This window comes from Amaranthus tricolor, chromosome 2, assembly GCF_026212465.1.
Source record: "Amaranthus tricolor cultivar Red isolate AtriRed21 chromosome 2, ASM2621246v1, whole genome shotgun sequence".
Classification (NCBI taxonomy): Eukaryota; Viridiplantae; Streptophyta; class Magnoliopsida; order Caryophyllales; family Amaranthaceae; genus Amaranthus; species Amaranthus tricolor.
This window is the reverse complement of record NC_080048.1, coordinates 11,793,474-11,812,484: the sequence shown is the minus strand read 5'-3', so window position 1 is coordinate 11,812,484 and position 19,011 is coordinate 11,793,474. Positions and strand designations below refer to the sequence as shown.

At 32.0% G+C, this 19,011-nt stretch overlaps 2 protein-coding genes across 2 annotated transcripts; one reads left to right on the top strand and one right to left on the bottom strand.

Moving 5' to 3' along the window:
* Positions 1-10,377: 10,377 nt before the first annotated feature.
* On the top strand, positions 10,378-16,308 carry LOC130802891 (4-hydroxyphenylpyruvate dioxygenase). Its single transcript, XM_057666999.1, has 2 exons — positions 10,378-11,732; positions 14,446-16,308. Exons 1-2 carry the CDS (start codon positions 10,480-10,482, stop codon positions 14,630-14,632), a joined length of 1,440 nt encoding a protein of 479 aa, XP_057522982.1. The 5' UTR covers positions 10,378-10,479; the 3' UTR covers positions 14,633-16,308.
* On the bottom strand, positions 15,443-16,486 carry LOC130805519 (uncharacterized). The gene is made up of 3 exons (XM_057670292.1): positions 16,146-16,486; positions 15,925-15,987; positions 15,443-15,521 (listed from the first exon to the last, which is right to left on the bottom strand). The coding sequence occupies exons 1-3, from the start codon at positions 16,484-16,486 to the stop codon at positions 15,443-15,445; spliced, it is 483 nt and encodes a 160-aa protein (XP_057526275.1).
* Between the last annotated feature and the right edge of the window lie 2,525 nt (positions 16,487-19,011).

The following is a 19,011-nucleotide window of genomic DNA, read 5'->3' as shown; positions in this document are numbered from 1 at the left end:
CCAATGGCAAGAAGCTTCATCAAATCTCTATAAATAGGCAAGAAAGTTTAGGAATGAGATCATCTGGTAATTTTTCATTAAAATACTTCTTCTTCATTTCTGTTTGGCCATGGTTATGGAGCATCAAGCTTAAATTTTTATTCCTTGAGGAAGGTTGATTGGAAACTTCTAATTACTCATTGTAAGAATTCCTCTACTTAATATACTTTTGATTATTGAAGAGTTCTTATTATAATCTTATGAATGTTGTTTGAATTGGAAATCAACTATTCTTCTTGTTATTGCAATATTCATTTATGCTAAATCGATTTGCAAAATCAGTTAGTTTTGTACTTGGATTAATGGTAGCAACTAGCTCTAATTGTGAATGCAGATTATGAATGATTAGAATCTAAATGAACTTTTCATTTTGATTGAAAACTATTTGCTTGAATAGTTTTAGCAAACCTATTGATTCTCTTTTCTTAAAGCTATTGTTGGATTGAATTTATTCTCTGATTAGAGTAAATTAACTAATAGTAAGAGCTTTACATTCAAACTGATTTTGATGTTTAGCTACACTTAAGGAGCAGAGAAGTATAATCATCTTCACAATAGGTAATCAAAAGTGAATCTCTTAAGTAAAGTATTCAATGATCAATGAGAAACAAGAAGTATACAATTAACTTAACTCAAGATATCCTTTTCATTGAGTTTTAGAAAACAACATTGTTATAGATTTCACTTAGTTCATTGCTTATTCAAGTTATTTTATTTTAGAAAAACAAATCAAACCCCCCTTTTCTTTGTGTTATTGATTCTTTTCAATTTCATCTGCCAAAGCACATATCATACTAAAACCTTCTTAAACCCCATCTCTCTATGGATACGAACCTTACTACCCTACTACATTAAGTTGTATTTGGAAAGTAAGTGAAATTTTTTTGGGTTAGAGTTTAGGCGACTGAGAAAGAACCTACCAGCAATCTTTACACATGAAAATTGAATCAGAAAAAAAAAAAAAAAAAAAGAAAGCTGACCCTATCATTATCATAGCACTACCAAGGAATATAATGTGGCAATACCAAAGCAAAAGTGAAAATTTCTTATTAAGACTTATACTCCCAACTATATCATCATCTCTTATTCCAAAAGTAAATACAAACACACCTAAGGAGAAAACTAGGGCCGTCAGTCATGAGACTCATAACAAACCACCCTTAAATAACAGGAGTAGTTATTACAATATCTTTCTTTTTTTGGTTTTGGACCTTCAGGGTAGGTCAAACAAAATCTATTACCTTCACTTAAAAATGGTAGTAGGATAGAGCTACAGATTATCAATATAGGATAAGAGAAAATAGAGCAAATTTCAATTGTGAAAATAGGCTAAAAGATTTGGATGTTTCAACTCAAAAATAGCAATACATTAACTAGGCCAATATTATCATTAAAAAGGAACACAACATTCGTTGATAATCTTTGGTAGGACAGAACAAAAAAAAGAAGTAAATGTCATAACTTGACAACGAACGAGACCTTGATCTAGATCGAGAACGAGATGGTACAGATCAAAAACGGGGCCTAGCAGGTGAGGATAGGCGTGACGCCTTCTTTGGAAACTTGCTGCATAACACATAAAGCAAAGAAATAAGAACCAGGCATTACAATTTACATGCCAATTGAAATCTGAGTTACTGAAATTATTGTGCATTCACTGTATCAAAATATATAGTTCAATTACACAATTACAGAGAACCATTTCATGAACAATTATCATCAAATGTATCAGCGAGTTGTACAACTCCTAAGCTTTTCAATAAGATTAGCTAGTACGTTTTAGCCATTTCTGATCTAAAGTGTTTAGTAGTTCAGGCTAGCTTGTTTTCTTTAGATCAGAGGATCAAAAAGGGTTGAATGAAATCCTAACACTGGCTGAAGCAGCTGCACATTTGCACTTATATTTTGTTTCAGTAGAAGTATAATATTTAGTCAGAAACACAACTTCAATGAGCATTATATTTATATGATCCCTGATTAGTACTACAAGAAGAGGCTACTCTATAGGATTGCAAAATTGGCATTTGAGAGGCAGGTTTCAATTATTCAAAACTAAGGGATGCAAAGGCAGATCAAAACTTGGACCTAATTTCAGTGAATCATTAAGTCAGATAACAAATAGTCAATATACAAGAAATTCCAATTGCAGAAACAAATATTCCCAACCCAGTAACAAATAGTCAATACCCAAGAAATTCGAATTGCAGCAACTAATCATTCATTGTTCACGCCAATAACTCAAGTAATCGATTTGATGTTAGTTACAGCAAAATATAGGACTTTTATTCCCAACCCTGTAGTAGCATTAATGGTAGTCATCAGACCTTCAACAATGCTGATCGAGACTTTACGTTCTTCAATAGTAATACCACAAATGCACGGCGTAGCTTAGTACAACGGCAAGTACAGGTCGAATCCACAAGGAGTGGGGGTCAAGTTAATAGTTTCTCGATCGATTAGTATGTTCGAAAACGTATAACATAATGTTTGGTGGTAGAAAAAATTAAAGAAAGCAATTAAAATTACTTAATGAAAATGAAGCATAAAAGTAAATAAGGATGCAATAAACTAAAGCTAGAATAAAATGATCAATAAGCTAAAGAGGCATATACTAGGTTTTCTCACCAAAGAAGTGCTTACTAAACTTTAACCTAAGCTCATGGATGTTTTGTTACGGAGAAGAACGTATCATAAATAGTAATGTTCTCTCTTGAGCAACAAAAGATTCCTAAATCATACTCAACTACCTATTCTCATGGAGATGACTTAATTTTTAAGCATAGATTCAACGACACTCCACATGATAGCAAAATCCATCTTAAAACATAAACAACACAATCAAGCCAAAGGTAAAGAAAGTAATTTAGATTACATACATGGTGATAATGCCTAGTCTAAGCCAAAGTAAACTACTCACCCATGATCATATTGAGATTGTAAATTGCAAACAAGCCAAGAACCATAGATGAATGAATTAAACCAGAGTACTCTAAAAAGATAAATGCAATATAAGTTGAAGAACTACAAGCATGAATATATGAAACTAATAGCAATTAATCAAAGATAACTAGGTGACATGAATTGAAAACAATATAAGCAAAAGATAGAATTTACTCCTTTAGGTTCAATCTAAGGATGAACAAGATGATTGTTGATAATTAAAGTAATACCTTCCAAAAGCTTCAATAATAATACATCAATGGATGAAAAATCCAAATTGCAAAATGATACAATAGAGGATTGAAATCAAAATTGTGATTGGAAATTGAAAGTTTTTTAATTGAACTGAAAGAGAAATTATGCTAAACACTAATTTTTAATTGAAATGAAAGCTAAGCTATGAAAAATACATAAAAGTTACTCAAAATGAAGGGTGAAATCTCATATGCCCAGCTCCATATTCGTCTTCTCTATTTATAGCCTTCAAAACAATGGGGAGTGGTGGTTTCATGATTGTTCCACCTCCCCTAGGTTGTAGGAGGGAGGTGCCAACCCTAATTGATAGGATAGGGTGGCTAAGCAATCCTGGCAGCAACAATAAAAAGGAATAAATATGATTGAACCTCGAATGATATTTAAAAAGATCGCAAAAGCTGTTGTCGCCGCCTATCTCGCTCGATCCGAGCAGAGCCCGCTCAACCAGTTGAGCCACCATCAAGTACAATATCAGAAACTTTAAAAATTGGGCAGAATGTGAAAATCATTTTCGCTCGACCCGAGTTATCTCGCTCGACTTGGTTGAGCAAATGTCCTGTACCCTTGAAATGCATCCTACTAATGATCAGAAGCTACTAGAAGTTTGACTACACTCGCTCGACCGGACCTTCAAAAATGTGATACTTAGCTTCTGATCTCAAGTACATGCTTCTGGACTGCTAGAGCTATCTTGGCTCGAGCTAATTTTGGTCGAGTGGGCTTCTTTTGGTTTTGTTCTTATGGCTTGACTCATGATGTTTCACTTCTTTGAGCCCTCGGCTTTTAGGTGAGCAATGTATGCAACAAAAAGGCTAGTTTGTGCTCGATTTTGATGATTAGATCCTGAAATGAAATAAAACACCAAAGCAACAAAACAAGCGTAAAATCCAATAAAACAATGCAATAAGATATAGTTTTCACACGCTAAACAAGCCACTTGTAGGAGTAAAAATTAAAGATAAAATGTAGCTAATAAATGCAAAACTCCTCAAGTACAACCTGCTCTACACAACATTAAAAGTTGTTAAAAACAAATAAAAAGTTCTCCAAATAAAGCAGCAGATTCAATTTCATTTTCATTTTCACTCAAAAATCAGCATTTTCATTTTCATCACTTTCATTTTCACTGATAAAAGAAGTTAGTTCAGTGCCCACATCTCACAGTCACAGTCTTGAACAAGCTGCTACTTGGCACACTCACCTGCTCATCAGCATTTTCATTATCATCACTTTCATTTTCACTCAAAAATCAAAATCAATAGGAGAATTATTATATATATTCAATAAAACAGTCTAATCTTTTTCCTTTTTATAACAAATAACAATTGAAGAGGATGACTTACTGCAAGCACAGTATCACAAAAGCCGCATTGAACATAACAAACCTGTTTATTATAATCCATAGCTGAATAGCTAGCTGTTTGATGACCTTTGTTTTTGAAGGTTTTTGTTTATTGTAATCCATAGCTGAGATCTTTATGGTTTCATAAACATATCTTTCGTTGAGAATATCCTTATGGTTTTTGATGACCTGTAAGGATCACATCTCCTTCAAGAAGAGTGATAAAGGAGCTTATATGGCTGATGAGATATGGGATTGAGAACATCATATCTTTCGTTGATCCCTTCTGCTTTGTTTCTTCATTTACCTATCATGCAACGTGGTTTAGATTTTTATTACATTATCATAACTATAACAAAATAGGTTGTTAAACCGACCTTCAGCCACAGCTCCAAGTTCTAAGGATCAGATTACGGAATCGTCTTTTTCCATACAATCCAAGATTTTCTGTGAATGACTCAATTCTCTTTGATATAATTCAAAACACATATTAAATTAAACAATAAATTAGGTAATTATATTTAGTTGTTTAAGTCGGTCCAAAAATCATAGTTAATATTAATTGATTAATTGACAAATTATTTAAGTCAGAAATATATTTAATTGAGATTAAATTAAATGACTTAAGATAATTTAGAAAAAGTTATATTTAAATTTTGAATTTAGATTTAAGCTTTTGGATAAGATTATATTTATATTTGAATTAAATAAATGTATGTTCAAGACATTGAAATACTTGAATTATATTTGTATTTTAAATTTGAATTTTAAAATAAACGTGTGCTCAAGATAATTAAGTATTTAAATGTATTACATGTTTTATGCTTAATGATTGAATATCTTATTACATGGTTTATATTTGAATATTTGAATTTAAATTAGTTGTTTTGAAATTAAGCTATACTAATTATACGCTTTCCTATAAATAACATGAAAATTTAAATTGATACTAAAAATAGGAAAGACAGTTTAAATTGATGCTAAAAATAGAAATTAAATTTAAATAAAGATTCATACGTTGTATTATTTGATTTTGCTGAAGTTTTAATATCTTGTATGAGTTCTAACGTGGCAGCACAACACACAATATTGTATTAGACCCTATAATGAAAGGGGATTAAAAAATGATGATGTTAGGCCTATATGACTACTCTTTAATTGCCACCTCATATGCCTTTGCATATGATTATTAGCGGCTCAATGAACTTGTGTTTGGCCCTTTAAGCAAATGATGATGAGTTTCCATGTTTGAAGGCTTTGGGTTTGAATTCCAATTTGATGATGAGTAGTTGATTATTTGATGCAATTATAAATGAATGACGAATACATGTCTGCATTGTGTGACATAAAGCATTGTACCTTAATGAACTAAGTTGAGAGACAATGCAACAATTTGTCGTTAATATCCTAACAAAAAAACACACTCATAATATATATGATGATCTACGTTAGTTACAATATGAATCATTTTTACCATGCCAAAATGTACTTGTATGTTATCAACTTAGTTTATAATTGGTGTCAATTACAGATTGTTTAGTCTAAATTAACATCAGCTATACTCAATTAGATATTGATGAACTGTATGAACTAGTTCTAATGGAACTTATATATGTGTTGGCTAAAAATCCAATATATCTAGCTTGTTCTTCACCACGTGTGCATTTTATAAATGTTGGCCCCTTTGCATATATGCTTGGTATTGTAGGCATGTGTAGTTGATTACCTTTGGTTCAAAGTTACCATATGCATCAGTAACAAGTAACAACTTTTACCAATTCATTGACTTTGGTAGGAAATGTTTGAAATTTTTTGCTTGTATAGCTTTAAAGAACCCAAAATCTGAAATATTCATATTAGGATTAGATAAAGTTAGACATAATAGTCTGATACTGAATCCATCCCTATTAACTATTTCTATAAATTTAGATCATTAGTTAAAACGTGTGGCCTTGCATTATTTTATTGCAGCCATATATCCCTCACTCCATTTGTTGCCACTTTGCTCTAATTATTGAAAGAACTTCATGAAATAACTTTGTCCATCCCTATAATATTTGTTATGGCCTTCAATTCAGGTGTACTTACTGTCTAATTTCTGAGTTTCTTTGTGCATGTGTTTTATGTGGAAGTAAATGGAAGGAAATATACCAAATTTCCCATCCCAAAAAGCTTCTTCATCTGTGTCTAATTGTGTCTAGGAATAATAGCTAAAAACACTACTTTTCCAATAAAAGATTTGTTTTGGACAACTCTATATGGTTCATCTTATTCCCAAGGAAAGAGATCTAATCTTTCAATCTCTCTACTCATGTAAAACCACTTTTCATCAATGTGTACCACATTATATATGTAACTGTGACTGATTTATACATTGTGAATTACTCGGTTTAGCACAAATTGAAGTATATTCATCTTTTGTCTATGACTGAGCTTGGGTTTTATGTTGTTGGTTTGTGTCCTTAATTCCCCACCTTTTTAGCATCCTATAAACTTTAGTTACATCTAAAGCACTTGCTAATATTGCCCTAATTATAATTCTTTTCTCCGCTGGAATCTCCTTTAAAAGGTTCATGTAAAAAATCTTTGATTTCATTCTATCTCTTGCTTTTTTCTTGTTACTTACATCAGTGATTTACCCCCTTTGTATGAAATTTTTAACTGTTACCCAAAGTCTCCTTAAAGTCCATCTATTAATTGAGTGCTCAAGGCAAATTGCCTTAACTCAACAAGAGGGCAAAATCCAATTTTAGGAATTTGGTACTTGAATAAACTGTTGTATTATGAGTTTTTTTTTCATTGATATTGATTTCTCACTTGATTGTGAATTTATTGTTGATTCGACATATTACTGACATTATCATTTACATCATTATAACATCAATCATGTACTCATCACCATCATCATTAATGCTCAATTCATCAAAATAAGAAGTATATACCTCTATGTTTGGATGTACTTGTTCTTATTCAAATGAATCCACTAACATATCACCTGCAAATGCTTCAATAGAATGACCTTATGAATGTATGATTGGCATTGTTAATTAATGTGTAGCGTGTGATGGTGAATATTGAAGATGATGGCATAACTTTTTTTTAAAGGAAGTTCAAGATTAAAAGTTAAATTATATTTAGAGAAAATTATAATAAACTACCTATTCTATACCCCTCTTTGCAAAAAACTACCTTATCTAAAATTTTTTGCAAAAGACTACCTTATATAATACATTTCTTTGCAAAAGACTACCTTATAACGGTTTTTAGCATTTGACCGTTAAAATTAACCGTTGACTATCACGTGATAGTCACGTGACCTTAAAAAATTAAAAAAATAATAATAATAATAATAAAAATAATAAAAATAATAATAATAATAACAAAATAATAATAATAAATAATAATAATAATAATAATAATAATAATAATAATAATAAAAATTAAAATAAAAAGTAAAAATAAAAAAAAATAAATAATGATAATAAAAATATAAAAATTAAAAAAATAAATTTTTTTTCAAAATTAGTTTTATAAATTATTATTATTATTATTATTATTATTATTATTATTATTATTATTATTATTATTATTGTTATTATTTTTATTTTTGTTTTTATTTTAATTTTAATTTTAATTTTAATTATTATTATTTTTTTTTTTTTTTATTTTTTTTTTAATTATTATTATTTTTTTTTTTTTCCAATTATTTTTATTATTATTATTATTATTATTATTATTATTATTATTATTATTATTATTATTATTATTATTATTATTATTTTTATTTTTATTTCTATTTTTTTTATTTTTACTTATTATTATTATTATTATTATTATTATTATTATTATTATTATTATTATTATTTTTATTTTTATTATTTTTATTATTATTATTTTTATTATAATTATAATTATTTTTTAATTTTTTAATTTTTTAATTTTTTAAGGTCACGTAACTATCACGTGATAGTCAACGGTTAATTTTAACGGTCAAATGCTAAAAACCGTTATAAGGTAATCTTTTGCAAAGAAATGTATTATATAAGGTAGTTTTTTGGAAAAAATTCTAGATATGTAGTTTTTTGCAAAGAGGGGTATATTATAGGTAGTTTATTATAATTTTCTCTTATATTTATGTGGGTCTTATATAGACAATGACTGTATTATGTTGTTTGTCTTTTGGTGGGAAAAATTTCCTTTTTAAAAATTCTAATTTCCCTCCATTTTAAGATGATGAAGGTTTTATTTTTTTTGTGCATGTAAAATGTTTACCCTCTATTTTGTTATTTATGCTATTTTTCTCTCCTATTATCCAACTATATTAAAGACATGCCTAGATTAGAAGAATTAGGAGGTAAAAAGTACCCCTTAATTATTCGAAGTAAAAATAAATTGCCTAGATTTGAAGTAAATATCTAGAGTCAATTTTTTCACCTTATTCAAGGGTAAATATTTAATCCACCCTCCCCCTTATGGATATATTTCTGGGAACTAAAAATACCATTACCATTAAATTTAGTTATTTGATCTTTAAAACCCAAATCATAGAAATTAACGATAAAATCAAAATAAAAAAGATATTCAAATTCAAAATCAAACTAACTAATTTTAAATTTAAAAATGAATATTTGTGATTTACAAAAAAAAAGTATCAAAAAATTATGAAAATCTCAACATTTGAAAATTAAAAAACAAGTATTCTTGTTTCTTTTTTTTTTTTTTTTTTTTTTTTTTTTTTTTTTTTACTATTTCCTGTCAATAATCAAATAGAGAATTATGAAAATCTAATATTGCAATCAATTTTAATTTTTTTGTTACATAAAAGTAAATAAAACATTCAAAAGCAATTCCGAAAACAAAATCTTAGATATGAAAATCACAAAAAATAAGATCTAGAAAAAACTTTTTCTTCCATTGCAAACCCTTTTTCAACCTTCATAACCTCCATTGCCATAATCATCAATAGAAGTACTGGCATATTATATTGTCCTGACATCAATGGAGGCTAGTAAAGTGAAGAAAGTGATTAAGTTCTTGTTGTGGAGTTGATGATAAATAATGATAGAAGAGGTTTTTTTTTTTTAAATGAAGGGTTAGATTTTTTGACTTTTTATTTACCCTTATAAAATGCCAAACAATTACATGTATTACTCTATAAATTCTTTAATCCATTAAAATTTTCTCATGTAATATGTCTCTTAAATTATTTACCCTTTAACATTTTTACGTGCAATTCAAGCATGGCCTAATTATTTTAATCAAATATGGGTATAAATAAGGGTATACATTGAATAATCAATAAATGCAATTACTTTCTTAATATTTATGCAATTGTTCTCAAACAAGAGTAAATTTAATGAGAGGAAGTTGTACATATATGTATGAAGTAATCTAAATAAATAATGGTGATTTATCATATTAGCAAATTATAGAATTTTATAGGGTGAAATTTTTTGGATTTTAATTTGTTTGTTTATTTTGTTTACTTTTTTTTAATGATATTTATTTTAAATTTTTTTTCAAAAAAAAAAAAAGTTAAGACTCAAATTAAATAAAATCGAAATATAAAATATTCTTTAAATAAGTCGAGACCATTTTGTATTTTTATGATGATCTACAACCCTAATGAATTAGAAATTTCTATATAATTATAGTGACGTATTTCCGTTACTCTCAACAGCTTTTTGTCACGCAAGGAAAACAAGACCGTGGACGTCAACGAAGACGTTGAATGTTAATCTTTACAGTCGCAGTCAATCTTTCTCTTATTAGATCGATCTTCCACCTCAATTCTCCGTTACAAAACAAATCCATCTAGAAGTTCTTTTTAATTATTCTGACTCCTATAAATTTCCCCAAAAATACTTTTCCTATTTTATTTTCCATTATAAATTCCAATTTCTATGTTCTCCATTCATCACCACCCATTTTTACGTTTTCAAAACCACCATTTTCTCTCTCCTTCATTATCACTACCACCATTTTCGCTTCTTCCCCGTCTGAGTTTTATTCCTTCACTTTCTCTCTCATCATCTCACATGGGAACTTTGAAACCCGAAACTCAACCCGACTCCGAATTCAAACTCGTGGGTTACTCCAACTTCATTCGGGTTAACCCCAAATCTGACCGTTTTACTGTTAAGCGTTTCCATCATATAGAGTTCTGGTGTGGCGATGCAACCAATGTTAGCAGACGCTTTTCTTGGGGTCTTGGAATGCCTAACGTTGCTAAATCTGACCTTTCTACTGGAAACTCTGTTCACGCTTCTTTTCTTCTTCGTTCCGGTGACCTTTCTTTCCTCTTTACGTCACCTTACTCTCCTACCATGTCCATCCCTTCTTCTGCTGCAATCCCCTCGTTTGATTTCAATCATTTTACCAAGTTCGTTACATCGCACGGTCTTGGCGTGCGTGCTGTTGCTGTCGAAGTAGAAGACGCAGAAGCTGCTTTTAATATCAGCGTTTCGCACGGGGCTATCCCCTGTGTTTCTCCTATTCACTTGGAAAACGGTGTCGTTTTATCTGAGGTTCATTTATATGGGGATGTTGTGCTTCGTTATGTAAGCTACGGAAATGAATGTGGGGATGTGTTTTTTCTTCCTGGGTTTGAGCAAATGCCCGAGGAATCATCGTTTCGAGGACTTGATTTCGGCCTTCGAAGGTTGGATCATGCTGTAGGGAATGTCCCTGAGTTGGCTCCTGCAATTGCTTATTTGAAGAAGTTTACTGGGTTTCATGAGTTTGCTGAGTTTACAGCTGAAGATGTTGGGACGAGTGAAAGTGGGTTGAATTCAGCTGTATTGGCAAATAATGATGAAATGGTGTTGTTTCCAATGAATGAACCTGTGTATGGGACAAAAAGGAAGAGTCAAATTCAAACTTATTTGGAGCATAATGAAGGAGCTGGTGTACAACATTTGGCTTTGATGAGTAAAGATATATTTTGGACTTTAAGGGAGATGAGGAAGAGAAGTAGTCTTGGTGGGTTTGAGTTTATGCCGTCGCCGCCTCCGACTTATTACCGGAATTTGAGGAACAGAGCTGCTGATGTATTGAGTGAGGAGCAGATGAAGGAGTGTGAAGAGTTGGGGATTTTGGTGGATAAAGATGATCAGGGTACTTTGCTTCAAATCTTCACTAAGCCTATTGGTGACAGGTAGTTTTTAATCTTGCTTTTGATAATTGATTGATTGATTAGCCAATTTGATTGCATTTTGTTGCTTGTATGACTTCTTAGTAGATGGTTTACCTTTTCAAGTATTTCTCCTCTGTTTTGAGATATTTGCAGATTGTGACATGTTATATGAAAAAATGCCCCTATATTGGATATTTGGTATAAATTAAGCTTGTTTAGTACTTATCCTTATCTGTTTGTAAATTCTAACTCTATGTTTGGATAATAATTTTAGTGAGAAAAGATAGTAAAGGAAGGGAAAGGGAAGGGAAGGGAGGAAGAGAAATGAAAGAAAAATAATGCTTGTTTGTTTAAGCGGGAAGGGAAGGGAATGGAGGAGACAATAGAGTTTTCTCTTCCAATCTTTTCAACATTGAAAAGATTGATAAGTTAATTTATTATTAGAAAATATCATTTATCCAATCCCTCTAAATCCTTCACCTTCAACTCTCTTCCCTCCTATTTTGTTATTCAAACAATTCCCTCCTATTTTGTTATTCAAATAAGGTATTTCTCATCCCTTTAAATCTCTCCCCTTCCTTTGTCTATATTTCCTTCCATCCTAACATATTCCTGATACGGGTTAGTTGTAAGTTAATTTCAGTTGTCCTGAGCTGAATTTAGTTAATGAGAACAAAGCCTTAATGTTGGTGATTCTTGGGGCAGTAGCTCTAACAATGCAAATTTGGAAATCTATTCCAACTGGTCCCAAGTTAATCTTTGTTTGCAAGGCTGATTGGTTCGGCCTGTGCCATAATTATACTAGGGATATTTGGTCATTCAATTCTACCTCCATTCAGTTTCATTTTAATATTGTTAGACTTACATTGTTAGAACTACTGAGCATTTAATATTCCTCATCATCAAGATCTTAGTTCCATTGTTAGAATAGGCAGAATTGGGTGGAGGAATAACTTAAAACCATTTGGCTTTCAATTTCCTTCACTACTAAGTGTTCCGTTCACCCATTTCTACCTTTTGCCATATTTATACTAGGGAATTCATGGGAGTTTTGTGCCAAAAAAATATTTAACACTCCTTTACTATTCTAATCAAATATCTTATTTTGCTTTTTTGGCATTATTCTCCAATCATGTATTTTATAATTTAAAATATAGTCAAGTGGTCATTTTTTTAATATCAATAGTTTTTAACCAAGTACAGATATTTGTGATTGAAATAATACACTAATAAGTGTGAAAACCAAATGGGATATTTGATTGGAATAGGAGGGAGTAGGTGGCTAAATTCGGTCACCTAATATTTAAGGTGATCCCTGCAAATTTAATTGGCCTAATCTCTCACAAAGTTCAAAAGTAGAGAAGAACATAGAATAGTGCAGTTCAATTGGTAATGCACTAGGAATAGGAGCTTTTATGGGCACAAGTGTGGGGCTTAGTTGGGAATCACTGTCTAGATCTATTGTATTGCTTTATCCGGGTTTTTCAATCAACATAGGGAAGTAAGTAGGAAAGTAAAGAAATAATTTTGGTAACACCAAGTCCACGTAAGTTGCACTAAACTGAAGTTGAGTTGCATTTAGTAAGTTTAGGTATATTAAAATTTTAGGTGAAAAGTGGAAGCCTTAACCATGAAGCTTCTGAGAAAACAAGGTACATTTTGTTGGTTAGGTGAAAATAAAGATGGTCCGACTAGTGGAGGATTTAGAGTGGTGTTACTAAGGTCAGTTAACATCAATTAAATCAAAATAAAATCATATGTTATAAGTAAATAAATATACCCTAGATGAGTTGGTTAGTGTATTGTCTTCCATTTATATAATAACTAGGATTTGAAACCTAGTAGGTGCGTTTTACTTAAATTGACATCACTCGTTTTTTTATTCCCTGAATTCGCCACCGGGGTCCTATCGACTCATTAGGGTACCATGATCTTGACTCTTGAGGTTCGCTTGTGAAGTATTTCATGGCTTGATGGCTTCCTTTTTTTTTCGTGAGGTCTGGAAATCGGAAGTGACATGGGAAAGTCTGTTGTTATTGGTGATAAAGGCCTCTTTGTAACAGAGACATCCATTGTTGATTGTTGAACTTCTAACAAAAATGTGCAGAATGAAGATAGAGGAGATTACATTGAGAGCGGAGCCCATGTTTCTGTCCATAGGATATTCTACTATTAGATTCCTAATATTCTACTAAAAGGCTTGTTTGGATAGCAACGATGGAGAGAAAGGGAAATGGAATATATGGAAGGGGAAGGACAGGCCGAGGGGATAGACGAATGCTTGTGCTTTCCGTCCAAATCTTTTTCCCATTTAGAAGGTTTTGGTGGATTTGAAGGGCAAGGAAATTGGATCCTACCATTCCTGGTATCGATATCCAAATTTAGGAAAGTTTTTCAAACATGTTGTGGGTGTTCTATTTTTTCTTTTTTGAAATTAATCTGCTAGTATTTGGTATAATTGCAAGTTTAACCTAAGAAAATCTGATTTATTTATCCCAATCTTGATTACTGACTACTAGCTGAACTCAATTTCATTTTAGTGCATTAAGTATATTTATAAATCTAAAGCCTGTAATTTTACTAAATTGGATTTATTATGGCAATTATAATAAGTTGATTAGTTTTAAGAACGAGAACCGCTTTATCTAACTCTTTTTAGCTCTACAAGCAAAGATTGTTTCTTGCACCATATAATTGGATATAGCTTGACCCGGCCATGTTGATTTTTGATTAGGCCAACCATATTTATCGAGATTATCCAAAGAATTGGTTGCATGATGAAAGATGAAGACGGCAAGATGTACCAAAAGGGTGGTTGCGGAGGATTTGGAAAGGGAAACTTTTCGGAGCTTTTCAAATCAATTGAGGAGTACGAGAAGACTCTTGAACGTAAACAGGTTCCAGAAACAGTTGCTACATGAGCTGCCTAAAATATTGTTGTCTTGCAGGCTGCAGCCATATAATGGTAATATGTTAGAACAGGTTTGTTGCTTGGTCCGATGCTCAACTTGCAAAATTTTCTTTATCAAATAATGAAGTGTAAACTTATACAAACTGTGTCACATGGTGATTGGTGATCATCGTTTATGTAGAATGTATAACATAATTGATAATCTGTGTATATGATAAAAACTTTCATACTGTGAAGTCATTCCGATGGAAACACTCAAGTGGTGAGTAGCCGAGGCTGGTGATGCTGAAGCCGAGTCGGTATTTGGATCATCATACAATTATAGTGCAAGGATAGGAATGAAGCATGTAAACAGCTCGTTATAGTTTTTTCCAGTCATGTAGATGTTTTCATCATCATCATACCCAGTGTATCCCGTTCATACAAAACTATGGACAGGGTCTGGGGAGGGAAGAAAGACAGCAACTCATATCCATAAAAGTGAGTGCGGTCAAAGAGTCCCTCGGCTCGAGAAAGGTTTTCAAAGAGTGAGAAACCTACAACTTATAAATAGAAGAAAGAGAATACGTACAATTAACTAAAAGTAAAGATAAAGGTAAAGAAGAAAGTAAAGAGCGATGATTAAAGGCAAAGAACAATAGCAAACGATGGGTAAAGGGACGAGTTTAGTAATCTAAGACACATTCGTGTATGTCACTCTTAATCTGTTCCTCCCACGTTCTCCTAGGTCTTCCTCGACTTATCTTGCCCTCTACTATGATGCATTCGATCATTCTTACTGGGGCGTCATGTGTCTTTCTCTACACATGCCCAAACCATCTCAATCTGTTCTCCCGCATCTTTGCGGAGAGGGGTTGCGTGCAACCCCTAACTTCTCCGTGAACTTTTGGTTTCTTATCCTATCCATCATAGTATTACCACACATTCACCGCAATATGCGCATTTTTATTAGTTCCATCCTCTATATGAAAAGCTTCTTTACGGGCCAACATTCTATCCCGAACAACAACGCCGGCCTAATTGCAATGCGGTAAAATTTACCTTTTAATCTTCTCGGGAACTTTTTATCGCAAAGCACTCCGATTGTTGCTCGCCACTTAAGTCAACCCACTTTTATATGGCTAGTAACGTCCCCATCAATCTCCCCATTACTCTGAATCATCGATCCCAAATATTTGAACTTGGACGTATATGCAACAACTTCCCACCTTATGGTCACCTCTGGCTCGCGTATCGATTATGTCCTAATGAAATTGTATTGCAAGTATTCTGTCTTCGTACGGCTTATGCGCAACCCTTTACCCTCCAAGGCTTCCCTCCAAGGAAACCCCTTCATATGGTCTCCCACATGGATTTAGAGATTTCCTTCATATTGACCGTAAAAATGAAAGGACTTAGTGCTGATCCCTGATGTAATCCCACTTTAATTGGGAAAGACTCTGTCATACCCACCGGAGTATGTATGTTAGTCGACACTCTATCATACATGTCTTGTATTACCCCAATGTACCTTTGTGACATACCTCAAAAGATGAATTGCCTCGGTGGTTGATCTTCCCGGCATGAATCCGAATTGATTCTCTCTAATTACCGTCTCTCGTCTAATTCTTTTCTCAATCACTCTTTCCCGCAGTTTCATAGTGTGACTTAGAAGTTTGATCCCTCTATAGTTCTCGCATACTTGTGCATCACCCTTGTTTTTGAACAGTGGGATAAGTGTGCTAACCCTCCATTCTTCTGGCATCTTAATAGACCTCAAGATGACACTAAAGAGTTTAGTAAGCCAATGAATTCCCTCCTCTCCTAAACCCCTGCACACCTCAATCGGAATGTTATCAGGTCCAACTGCCTTTGATCCCCCCATTTTTTTGAGAGCTTTTCCTACTTCCGCCGTGGTAACATCAATAATCAATCCATGATCCTGTGTTCTTTGGATATACAAAGTTTGTCAAATTTCCTCCTTTGGACCCATGATCCAGTCATGTAGATGTATATGAGAAAATTTAAAATGCTCTTTACGTTAATAAAAATACTTCTCTTATTTGTCTGAAATAAACTTATAATACACTTTGGTTATATTCTTTTCACATAGAATTCAGTGCGTGATTGTTGTTAGGTCGTGACAATTCGTCACATGATCACTCCATGGGCTCACTTGTGTGGACACACCCACGGGGCACCTGTAGGCTCTAGTGCACAAACCCACTAGAATATTGACTTGCATACAACACTTATGTGTTTCACGCTTTCCCATAACCAATGGTATTAGGAGGATTAAGCTAAAGGATTATTTTCAAATGATTCATAATCAACAACTATGAAGCAATTAAGCAAAGGATTCCATTGCTTACGTCTAAATATCTCTCCTTATAGGTTTTGTCTACCATCGCATAAGCTATTGACCATGTCCTCCATATCATTTGCTATTTGCGCCATACACATAAAAAAATATCTAACACCTACATTTGTACAATTAAGGCATAATATAAGAATTAAAAGAAGTAACAAATATTTAGTGGATATTGAAAAATAACTGGAAAAACATTACGGATAGTTAAGGATAAACCCTCACCGTGATAAGTAAGAATTACATAAGAAGTTTGAATACCCTCAAGAAAATCTCTAAACCTATCAAAGACCCAACTTAGGCAATTGTTGCCTCATTCTTCATCAAGCAGAATGCTACGCAAGAAATTGTGATTTGTTGGCGTCATACCAATAATTTTACATAGAGGCCACTTCTTGTTATTTGGTTTTGTAGGTGATATCAATCAGCACAACATGAGGCCAAGTATGCAGAAACTAAATGAATGTAGGGCTTGGTAACATAGTCAACTGTCTATCAAAATCAACGGTCGTCCAAACCTCCTAGTTATGCTCAGTTACCAAATACAAACAATGTTGTATAGAAGACTTACAATCACACCTTATATGTTACCTAAGGTTGTATATTTGATTTATGCAAGCATAAACCCCAGGATAATTTTGCCTGATCAATGTTAGAATGAAGGCAAATTGCCTACCAGTGGCACTATGTTTTCTAATATGATCTCGAATGTCATTTAGAAGTCTGCTTGCTTTAACACAACCATCCCTGTACAATGTAAATAATGGTTGTGCCTTGGTTGATCAACAAGACGCACTTTCACCTTTCATGGCCTTTCTCTAGGTTTACGATAATATCTAATAATCAAACGTACAACTACATATTCTAGTTCATGATCTTAGACGAGCCACATTACCTAAGTCGCTAACTCTAAACCTACCATATCGATGACAATATAGATCTATAATCACTATAGAATGAACCATCCTTTTGCTTATAAGAAACATGAGTAAAACAATATCCAATAGTAGTAGCTATCATGTTAACCCAAGCATGCAATTCATCAACTGATTAGAATTGTCTAGTCCTAATAAATTTCGAAAAATAATCTATTTTGTCTTCATCAAATTCCTCTAAGATATATTTCATAAATAGAAAAATAGAACATATAAAATAATAAAAATCATCTAATATTTTTAAGAAATTACTACTAAAAAAAAAATCAAAGTTGCATGTATTGTGCGACTTTCTAATTCTAAATGTATTTTTCTTAAAAAAAAAAATTAACAAAAATATGATTATTGAGGTGAATTTACCATTCATATTGCTTATATGTTGAAATTAAGATGATAGAGTTAGTAGAGGCAAAAAAGTATAAAGAGGTGGCGACACAATTAAAGGTGATTAATATTTATTACTGTTAAAAATTATTGTATGAGACTGTCTCACTGTGAGGCGCATTCTATCCACGAGTTAAATAGCTCATCTAATACATAGTATTAGAATATATGTTCACTAGGTACTTACTATAACAACCCGAAACTAACCAGTTGATTAAACAAGATAAATTTAAACTAATGCGGAAGCTTAACACTTACATCGGGCTATTACGTTGATAATATAATCAATTACTTAACTGATTATATCATCCACTAGACATCTATTAAAAATTTAAATATCTGAGTTTACAAACTTTAAAAGATGTAAATAAATTACATTATAAGAATCATTTGAAATGATTTAAAATATACAAATTTCTGCAGAAAATCCGATAGAGTTCCGATTGTAAATTGGTTAAACCAAAATTTTTCATTTTGACTTAAAGTCATCCAACAAGTTCAAAACTAACATTTCAAAATAACAACGAACCAGTGGCACATGCGCCAACCATTTCGAAATAACATCACCTCTATAGTGGAATCTTTTCTCCAATAATCCAAAATAAATACTAAAATAATTTTAAATAAAGATTTGTTTTACATAAATTCTTTTATATAACTGGTTGAGATTACTTTTTTGATTATTAATCTTTACGCTTTCAACTGCTGTTGACTTCATCAATC

Bases quoted from the DNA above. Each gene is read 5' to 3' on its own strand.
- LOC130802891 (XM_057666999.1), top strand. From the start codon at position 10,480: ATGTTCTCCATTCATCACCACCCATTTTTACGTTTTCAAAACCACCAT. The intron at 11,733-14,445 runs GTAGTTTTTAAT...ATTTTTGATTAG, and splicing joins ACTAAGCCTATTGGTGACAG to GCCAACCATATTTATCGAGA.
- LOC130805519 (XM_057670292.1), bottom strand. From the start codon at position 16,486: ATGGGGGGATCAAAGGCAGTTGGACCTGATAACATTCCGATTGAGGTG. The intron at 15,988-16,145 runs GTATGTCACAAA...GTCAATATGAAG, and splicing joins GAGGCAATTCATCTTTTGAG to GAAATCTCTAAATCCATGTG. The intron at 15,522-15,924 runs GTAAAGGGTTGC...TATGATGGATAG, and splicing joins TTGGAGGGAAGCCTTGGAGG to GATAAGAAACCAAAAGTTCA.